Raw genomic sequence first — 11,177 nt, 5'->3', positions numbered from 1 at the left:
TTTACACCACCCGCAACACGACAGCACCATTTTCCACCACCCATTAGAGGTGTACAAACCGGGTTTTTCCTTCGCCTATTCTGGTTTGGGTCAACAAAAGTCAAAACCAGTGTTTGCCTAAACCAGTTCCCGTTCCAAACCGGTTTCCAAGTGAAAATCAATATGCATGGTTCCAAACTAGTTCCGGTTCAGTTACAGCTTAACAGGTTTCAAATATAGAACGTGATGTGCCCTAAACCGAATATATAATCGTGGAACGAGATGCGCTTACACTTTTGATGATAAGAATCAGATGCAGATCAGATATCAAAATGAATGATCCAGTGACCCAACTTAGAATGAAATTGAATAATTAGCTTATTACATAATAAACCCATAAATGCAAATATACCCAAGTATTATAATATGATACAAATACTACAGCTTCAAGCAAAAAGGATTTTATATACCGACTATAATAAAAACAAAGAATCATACTTGCAGCAGGACTCAGGAGTTCAAGGATCAACAGGAAAAACCTTCTCAAGAAAACTGATGAACCGGTTGGAATAGAATTTTGGATCAGCAACGGATATTGACATCGGATCATACCGAACCGATTTACACGCATGCTCTATTTTCTTTCGCATGCTATAGTCTTGTAGTATATCTATTATGCCCAAATATAGAACAACATCGTATACCTCAAAAAGTTCTACTTCTGCTGAATCTGAAACATCCTGTGAAACCTTACGGTTTGCCTGAGCTGGCATATTCACACCTAACTGCACTCGTAATCTGAAAAAATAATAAAAATGAATATCCCAAGAAATTCCTATTTAAATTTAAATTATTAATAATATTTTGTGACCGTGAGATCCCGTTAGAAACAACTTCCCCCCCCCCCAAAAAAAAAATACCATGTTCAGCGAAACCACGCACAGTGCGGTGGCCTTCAAGGGTTAAGGCAGGGAATCGGTGAAGTTGGATTCGAACCTAAATATAAGCTCGTCTAATAAACGAGCCCGAGCTTCACTTATCAAGCACGGGGTAGCTAGCGAGCCTACTATTTATATATATTATTTAATATATTATTTATTATAATATATATTACTAGGGAAAGTTAACGTACAAATGAAATTAACGTGATAATCAAGTAGAGTAATTATGCAATTACATCATAGAGTAATTACGTACAAATGAAATTAACGTGCTAAACGTGAGAATCAAGTAGAGTAATTATACATACAAGTAGAGTAATTATGTAATTACTCTATGATGTAATTGCATAATTACTCTACTTGTATGTATAATTGCTCTACTTGATTCTCACGTTTAGCACGTTAATTTCATTTATATTTGATCCAAACTCATTACTTATATATATAAAAAATTCAAGACCAAGCCGAACTCGAGCTTGAAAACTGCTCACGAGCCAAGCTCAAGCTTTGATAACATAGCTCAAAACAAGCCAAGCTCTAGCTTGAGCTCTCGTGTATAATAAACAAGCCAAGATCAAGCTCGGCTCGTTTACACCCCTATGCTTACCCATGCGCCACACCTTGAAGGTTCAAAATTTCAATTTGATTCCTTAATATATATTTATTAAAACGTTGTAATTATGGTTATATCCATAGATTGGAGTTTGTATCAATAACAATGATGAAAAATAAATTGAGATCAGATATCAAAATTACCTTGCAGTACCCGGTAGAAGGAGATCGACTTCTTTGTCACCTACAGAAAACGCTCTCAAGGTATTTCCTCTTATGTGGGGACCTGGTGCGGTGTTGACTGAACTGGGTTCGTGTGTCACTAGAAGAAGGCCCTTTGGAGGAATTGAGAGGTCCATTGATACTGAATCTACAACATAGTTGTAAACAATCAAATTGAAAATCATATTAAGTAGTTATTATTGTTCATAACATTTACCATCATCAGCAGGTGCACTAGACCGGTGCTTTGCATCTGGTGGTTCCAAGAGAGCCTTCAAATGCTCGGGTGCTCTAAAATGCAACCCGAGAAGAAGGCTATAATCTATGACCTGTTGGGTTTCTAAAAACTTGCAGTCTAGATGGATTTGTCTGCAAAAGATGTTGGAAGAAAGTTATGTGACTAATATAAAATTATAAATGATGGCATGTACATAACTTTGAAATGCCAATGAATAGCTTACTTAAAAAGTGCCTCGCGCAATGACTTGTCCATATGGAATTCATATGCAAGATCAAGGTCTTTTAATGTAGTGCCCTCGTCTATATGATCTTTATTTGTAATTCTTCCTTGACAAGAACCTTTCAAATCATAACGTCGATGTATCCGTAGTTCTGTTTTGAACATATTTCCCATAACTATAAACCGTACCTAGAAGTAACATTATAAAAAAAATCAAAATGTGTAAATAATGTTAAAGAAGACTAGAATGCAAAAATTATGATGAAAATACCTTCTTGCCACCTCTCAGTGCTATCTCATGGAGGCCGAAGAATTTAGTGATCAGTGTGTTGTCATACATTTTTACATGATCATAATAACTTGGAAGCATCTTGAGCAGAACCTACAAAATAGACAAGATCAATACTATTTGTTTTAGATAAAACTAGGGTTCTATTGAGGTTTATATGTTCATATAGATAAAAAATATGCTGCAAAAGGTCAAACCTTTAGTTCGGATCTTCTTAAAGTCTTGATCACAAATCTGTCATCATGAGAAAGATAGAATATGCTGCCACTTTTCCCCGGGGAAGAAAGCTCTCTCAAACCATCATCTCCACATATGGACATCATATACTCTGCAGCATCTAACTTGAACAGCTCCCTCAAGTTTCTGAAAAAATAGTCACCAAATCCACCACAATTACACATAAATCAAATGTTATGATAATTAGGGTCACCATTAATCAAAGATCTGGTTCCTAAAAGAATACAAAGTAAACGACCCTAACATGTATGCTAACAACAGTTAGACGGATACCTGAAGACCATCGGACAGTAGTCTTTCCAATAGAAGTCAACAGAATAATGTGGGGGTGTAAATTGTGACCCTTTTCTAGGAAAATACATTCTTATTCTAGCCCGTTCTCCAAAATCTGAAGATCTCACTTCACGCATTGGAACTGGTGTAATCTTGCCAACTGTGTACCTGTAAACTTCAAATGATACAACACATGAGTTGCAGTGTAAATAAATAAAAAAAAGAATTATATTTAAGTTGAGTTCGTTTACCTGATACCTAGTTGCAGATTTAGCATCAGCCAGTAGCTTTTATGGCCTTCAAATATATCCACACATGATTTAGTCTTCACTTCATTTGCGTGCAATTTGTTCTGTTGCTTGTTTTTAGATGATAATCCTACATTATTCTTAACCCGCTCTTTCATTAAAACACCTTGCATATACTCCCGTTCCCATGCTACAGTACTATCATTATCTAGTTCACTTTCACCTTCATCTGAGATATGAGATAGCATATCTGCATTCTCAGAAGTAGAAAACTCTCTAGAATAATCCCCAAAGCTATAATCTTCATCAACTGGTATTCGCTTGCTTGATATCCGACCAGAGTCTCTAAAGAATCCATTAAACGGAATCTTTTCAGATAAACTGCGACCAACATTGCGTTCAGAATCTTTAAATCTATCAGACCTACCAGTAGAACCATCAGATACAAGTCCTTTCTTTTTGTCAAATCTTCTAAAAGATTTGGACTTACACTTGTTACTTCCTGCTGTATAAAGTGTGCCTTGACCATCTTTGAGTCCTTTAGTCCACGTCCCAAAATAATAACTACCGTCCGCAAACCGGTACACACCAGACCCGTGTCTATGACCGTTTAACCACGAGCCATCAAACAGATCACCATTCAGCCACTTCATCACTCCTCTACCACACATTTTGCCCGCTTTCCAGTTTCCAATATAAATATTGCCATTACTCCAAGCATACTTACCACTGCCTTCATGCACACCGTCTTTCCAACAACCATCATAAACATCAGAATTACTATATTGTTTTCTTCCAAGCCCGTTTTGGATGCTCAATCTCCATGAGCCTTTGTATATAGACCCATCTGATTTTGTTAATGTTCCAAAACCGTGAAGATAACCACCAGAAAAATCACCCTCGTAAGTTGTGCCAGATGGCCAAGAGATGTGTCCTCTTCCAGACATTTTTCCTTCTTCCCAGTTGCCATCATAAACTGTACCATCTGACCATGTGTATTTACCTGTGCCGTGGGGGATTTTACCCTTCACATTACCAAGGTAAGCATCCCCATTTAACTTTATTTCCTCGGTCATCCTGAAACAATGAGGAATGCACGGGAAACATCATCAGATTCTGAAATAGGATTAATGGAAAATCTAAAACAATATTTAAGTGATGGAAATGGAGTTATTATGTAGAAGAGATGCTTAAAGAAAATTGTGTGAAGATCCAGCTATCAGTTAAATTATGATTTGTGACACCTTCAAAGTCACTTTGCATCTACACGTAAGAATACTTGAGTCTTATTAATACATGATGCATGCTGTACCTAACTTTCTTTTTTGAAGAGTATCTTACATTTTACTTTAAAGACTATTTAAAAACTTAAATCATTATATGATTTCTGTCAGGTGGTTAAAACTTATCCAGCTTAAGATCAGTTTATAAGATGGAAAATTCCATACAACGTGTATTCAAGTTTATGGGAAGAACAAGTTGAAATTTAAGTATCTATCGACTAGTTTCTTAAACCTGGTAAATAACTGATGAGGTATCCCACGTAGGCACATATCGGGCTCAATGTCTAAAATTGGGTCTGGATAAGGATTGGCCCATTGGGCCCTGCCCAACCCATGTCCCACTCCTCATATAATGGAGGCTCATCGATTAAAAAAGGGGTTCCTACCCTCTCTACCTTCCCGTTAGATCTCCCTACTATACTCTTTATTTTGTTAAATTGTTATTTACTTTCTGTTATATATATATATATACACACATATGAAAATGACTTGATTGTGGTAGGGTGGTCCCCGGAATACACTGTAAGTCTGTAACAATAGTTTTATATGCATTTCAGAATTTCTTACTGTTGTGGTAGTCTAGTCATAGAATGTATCAGTTCTCTAATAGTACTAATTACATATACAATCAGAATGAGTCGAATATTCATTTTTGGTTTTTGAGCCTATTTTCTATTGTGTGCCTTCGCATTGACCTTCAACATAAGCCTGTCCTCATGCCTTTATCTATCAATCTTCTTAGCATAAATTCGTACACATTTGTCACAGGCAGGCACTACTCACCTAATTTCTGGACTCGCTAATCTACAAGTAGATAGAATCTAATATTTAATTGGTTGATGATAATAGGATTCTCAAACTTTTAACTATCTCATTTAAGATAAGTGAATAACTGTCACCAAAGGAAATATGTGAATGTATATTAATATAGCTATGCACATACATGACATAGATGTTCTAACATAGGTAAACTTGCAACACTTATGTTATGTTCTCTAAAGCTGCTTATCTTTAAAAAAAATCTTGAATTCAGATACAAAAGAACACAACTTTAACATCATAACAATATCCACATAAAACCGAATTTAAATGCTACGAACATTTAAATCATACGACATCCTAAAGTAATCAACTCTTAACTACAAAAAAATATACAATTGGATATATCTACATAGAGAGAGTAATATCTATCCATTCATTAAATTAAAATATTGATCCAGATAACTATTGAAATCAAAGCCAATTTACACTTTGATACATCAATGAATTATTTAATAATTAACTGCAATAACATATTAATATGAAATTGGCATTGACTTAAGCACAGCCTCCCATACCACCTGAACAGGTCAACCAAAGTAGTCCAGTTTACACCAAAATTAAACCTACACTCACCTACATTTTTTCCTCAACTATCTAATCTACATGATCAAATCTCTTCACTAATTCAAAACTAATCCAGATTCAAAAACACATAAAACTAATCAAAGATCTCCACTTAATCTATCTATCTATAACTAGTAAGCATTAAATCAGATCGATATAAACTCAATGCGATTCAAATTCACCATAATCGATAATTAAACACCGAGAAATATCACCTGTAGGATCGAATCAGACCGAATCAAACCGAATTAACTCAAATTCAAGCTAGGTTTTGCATCAACCCTAGGCAAATGGGTCCAATAAGACCGAATCAATCCAAATCCACCGGTGAAGTAACGATAAATCGTCCGATTGAAGCTTCTAATTCGCTAATAATCATAAACACTGTTTATTATTATTATTATTATTATTATTATTATATATTAATGAAGAATATGATGAAACTTGTGGCGTGAGTTGAGTTCAGGTGGTGTATGTATGTAAGGTATGAGAGAAAGGGGGAAAAGAGAATAATAATGACTTTCGGGAGAATAATAATAAAACTAATGAGAGGGGTGATGACGTGGCAAGCATGCAAAATGTGTTGAAAGAATAAGAGCCGTTGGATCTGGTGGAGATGATGTTGTCGTTGATCTGACTGACTGAAGGTTAACTCAAGGCATAAGGTGAGTTGTGAAGATTCATAGATTTAATTTTTATTTAAGGGACAAATCGCATCTTTTTTTTATTTAAAGTTGAATATTATTATATGTTATTTTATTTATATGTATGGTAGATGGGGAAAGGATCGGATTCATCCACGGCTCAATAGTCATTGATACGGTTAAAAAAATACCGGCAATGTTAAAAAATTGGATAATGGGATTTAGAATATGCTTTCTTTTCTTTTTGTTAGTACTTGCTTTTATTCCTTCTTAAAAACGGATCGATTATAGCTTATGACTGATATTCTGGTAGTTTATTGTAGACGTTGTTATAACATAACGGACACGACACGTTAAGATAAGATGACATGCATGTGGTACTAAATAAAAACACGACATAATAACTAATTGTGTAATTTTTTTAAGCAAGAACTTGAACATGTTTAGTAACATGTTAACATGTTAAAAGCTATTAAATGACCTATTTAACGACACAATTAATAATACAGTGTAATGAAACAACACGAACATAAAAGTCTTAGTTAATACATAATTCATAACATATTTGAAAGAAAAAGGCACAAATCCGTAACATAATTGAAAGAAAAACCACAAATCCATAATATACTTGAAACAAAAAACCATATAAGCAAATCATAACATTCATTAAAAATATAATATCAGGTTTCTGACGGGGTGAGTGAAATATCGTATGTAAGTATGACTTGGGTTTAAGAATTTAGAAGTGTATATGTATTTTTTTAAATTAAAAAATCTACACAGGTTACTAACAGGTTAACAGGTCTTTAACCTATTAGGACACGAATTTAAACATGTCTTAAACGGGTTGACCTGCAGTTTAAGACACAGTTGAAGTGTTGAACTCAAACCCAAACATGTTAAAAGTCGTATCGTGTTAACAAGTCCGTGTCATAAATCGACAACCCTAGTTTATCGGTTTGATATGTTGAACCAATCAGTCCAGCCAATATGATGTATGTATGCATAGGAAAAGATTTCAAATACAAATGACTAAACATAGGTTGTGTAACTACTAATATATGCCGTGTAATTATTTTTGTAAGTTGCTTATTTTTTTTTGTTGCGTAATAAGTTGTATATGTTGTATAACCGTTTAACCTTTTTGTAATTACGTATTATTATGCGTAATTATTTTACCTAACGGGTGTTATGACTCGAATGTCCTGTATGCATTTCGCACGTTAACCCCTTTTATACGTTAACATGCCTTTTATATACGTGCGTAACTATATAATTTGAGAAAAACCAACAAAATTTAAACATAATTTATTACCTAAAAAAGAAAGAAGTAAGGTGAGAAATGACACATGGGTCAAAATCACTAGTTAAAAAGGTGGCGTGATGACTAAAAGTTTGTGAAATATAGATGTGTGACAACAAATACTACCCATGCTTGCGTTTGTCCTCTGTACACGTTTAACTTCTTGCTTCCACTGCCACCCCTCTTTCTATATCCTTCTCAATGATGTTGTTGAATGAAACACCACATCAATCTAGGTTTGGCAGGCATCGGTTCCGTTCCTGGACCATTAGGCCATATGTAGTGGGCGAGTAAATGGGGCGATAATGGAGGTTTTGGAGCGAGAACACCCCCCCTCTGGGCTACAAAAGGGTGAAATTTGGACGAAATAGGGAGGGGCGATGTTCTGTTGTCGCTGCTTTCTTGTTTCATTTATTATTATTATATTTTGTATGTGTGTGAGAGATATATGTATATATATATGTATATATTATTATTATATTACTATTGTAGCCCCTACACCATTACACCCTAAAAAAAATTCTCACCCCTTGCTGACTGGGCGTTACGGCACAAAACGCACCAATTTGTAGCCCCTCCACTACGCATAGCCTTATCAAAATCCTACGTACTCTTGTGGTTAGGCTGTAAATAATCAGGTTTTAAATCGGCTAATATAACATACTTGTTAAACAGTTTAAACTTTAAACCAAGCACGACCCGCATTATAAATCAGTTAGCATGAATACCACAATTTTACTAAATAAGTACATGTTAACGAGTTTAAGGGTATGTATTTTTAAGAAGTTTGTATATAAATTTTAAAAAGGGTTATTTTATATGTAAATGTTAAGTTTAAAGTTTAATGCTTCTAACTAACTGTTAAGTTTTAAAGGTCAGATTAATTTTAACCAATCATACATGAATAATTTCCATAATCTCAACTTATATATACAAAATCAAGTTGGTTAGTTGTGAATACGAGAGACAACTAATTTAATAGACACCGATTATAAAAAGATTTGCTAAGCAACTAGTCATTACCTATATGTCTAACATGAGTAGAGTTGACTGCCAACACATACATGACATCACGGCTCTAACATGACAAGACATTGAAAAATATATGGATTGTGTTAACCTATTTAACCCACCAACTTAAAATCCTCCAAGCCAACATATCACATAGTTAGACTTCTCGTAGAAGTAGATGATGAGATAAATTTTCAAATTATGTTATCCTTTTTTTCTTTTAAATTATTGATTATTTATAAATATACAATTTCATCTAAGTTGTTGCTTTGGTAGTTGTATATTGTGCATAACATTTTGTACACATAATTCACTATGTTTTAAATAGTTGGTTTTGATGGATTTGATACTTTAGTGGCTATTTGTATATAGATGCATGGACGTTATTTTTTGACGTCTACAATTTTTTAAAAATTCTACGAACCGATACCTTAACGAATCAAACCTATATTTACCAGGTTCATGTCACATCCCCGCTGCGACGCGAGTTTGACCGATACCGACTCTTCCCGTCGCAACACGTAGGATACCGTAACGAATCGAACCTATATTGACCGGGTTCATGTCACGTCCCCGCCGCAACACAGGTTTGATCGATACCAACTGACTTCCCGTCGCAACGCACGGGTTTCAAGCAACTAGTTTGATATTAAAATCATTTATTTATTATCACCTGATCACCTAGTAAAAAAACAAATTCTTTAATAATAAATATTTTATAAAATAATAATTTCTTCACATGGTTTACAAGACTAGTCATGGTTTTCAACAAATACTTCAATATAGCTATTTTAAACAAAAAGACTCCAAAATGAAGTTACAGTTTTAAAAAAAAATATCCAAAATGGCCATTGAAAAACCACACTACTAGAAAATTGTCCAACTTCCGACATCATTTTCCGTTGGAAATGCGTAGGAAATCATTGTTTCCAACAAAAACAGGTATGTGGGAAAAAACCTTATGGGAAATATTTTCTTATGCATTTCCAACACATTTTCCAACACATTACCTACAAAAATATGTCGTTGGAAGTTTCCAACACATTTCCAACACATATAATTAAAACAATTATTTTCACTTTCTTACACATTTCCTACACATATTAATATATTTTCTTACAAACTTCTTACACAATCAAATTAGTTTTTTTTTATTTTCTTATATTTTCATACGCATTTCCAACACATTTAAATAGTTTTTGTTTTTGATTTTCTACGCAATTCCAACATCATTATTTTAATTTAATTTATTTTCTTTTCTACGCATTTCAACCATTGATCTAATATTAGTTTTAATTGTATTTTTATTTTTTGCTGCACGTTTCAAAACAAAATCTAAAACAAACTATACTAGGATATCTTAAATTATTGCAGAACAACAAAGGTAAATATGAATCAAAAAATGTATTACAAATTAACCATAAATAGAATAACTTGATTAAAAGTTTCACAATATAGCACTAGCTTTAAGAAGCTTTGATTGTAAAAACACAATTACTAACTTGAAGTAAACTCTTCAAATTTTTACATCATTTCTTTATTTTTCATACAATCATTTTCCGTTTGTTTCTTTTGATGTTCCAACTCTTCTCTTGCATTTCATTTCTTTTCCAACTATTCTTTCAATTGGGCTCGAACTACTTGTACCTAAAAATATGTTAAAAAATATACAATAATTAATAAAACGAACAATATATAATTAATAATCATACACAGTGTTTTCAAAAACCGAACAGAACATCAAACAGCTCACTTAATGGTTAACAGATCAACCGGTCGGATCCATTGAACCGGATTTAAAAAGAAACTCACATAATAAATAGTTAACATACCTTGAGCAGAACCGGAAATCAAATAGACACAATCGCCCCCTGCTAGAAACAACAGAACAAAACCAATTAAGCAAGAAATAGTTCGACCAATGTGTATGCTATCGAAATATACCAAATCCAGCATCAAAAGCAACATCAACATGGGACCCGGATTGCAAGTGTTTGCAGACTGATTCCGAATTTAGGTTGCATAAGGTGACGACTTGATAATTGATAGTTTGATGCATATCAATTTGATATTTGAGAGATAAACTGTGGCGATTTGCGATTGGTACTTATGTACTGTGAACACTAATATGGATAACACTTCCAGTGTGTGAATAATGCAATCCCTGTTACAACGCTGGTAAAAGGTACACCAAATTATAACCATTGATACCCATCTCCACTCCACAGGATTGGTGACCCCTATTCAATGATAAATGCAACCAATCATGTATTATCTTCAACATACAGATCCAATTGTTGTATGCTAAACTTTCTAAAAATCTTAAGTACAACATAAGATCAAGAAGAT

General features: G+C 33.9%; 1 protein-coding gene across 1 annotated transcript; it reads right to left on the bottom strand.

Annotated features, from left to right (window-relative positions):
* Positions 1 to 226: 226 nt before the first annotated feature.
* Positions 227 to 6,489, bottom strand: LOC143537914 (phosphatidylinositol 4-phosphate 5-kinase 8-like). The gene is made up of 9 exons (XM_077031578.1): positions 6,086 to 6,489; positions 3,205 to 4,278; positions 2,954 to 3,121; positions 2,641 to 2,806; positions 2,426 to 2,536; positions 2,156 to 2,343; positions 1,912 to 2,063; positions 1,677 to 1,842; positions 227 to 777 (listed from the first exon to the last, which is right to left on the bottom strand). Exons 2-9 carry the CDS (start codon positions 4,275 to 4,277, stop codon positions 498 to 500), a joined length of 2,304 nt encoding a protein of 767 aa, XP_076887693.1. The 5' UTR covers position 4,278; positions 6,086 to 6,489; the 3' UTR covers positions 227 to 497.
* Positions 6,490 to 11,177: the final 4,688 nt, after the last annotated feature.

Source organism: Bidens hawaiensis, unplaced genomic scaffold, assembly GCF_021521415.1.
Source record: "Bidens hawaiensis isolate Kalapana, Puna unplaced genomic scaffold, B.hawaiensis_p1.1 tig00011436_1, whole genome shotgun sequence".
Lineage (NCBI taxonomy): Eukaryota > Viridiplantae > Streptophyta > Magnoliopsida > Asterales > Asteraceae > Bidens > Bidens hawaiensis.
Note: the sequence above shows the minus strand (reverse complement) of the source record. Positions and strands in the feature narration are given on the sequence as shown.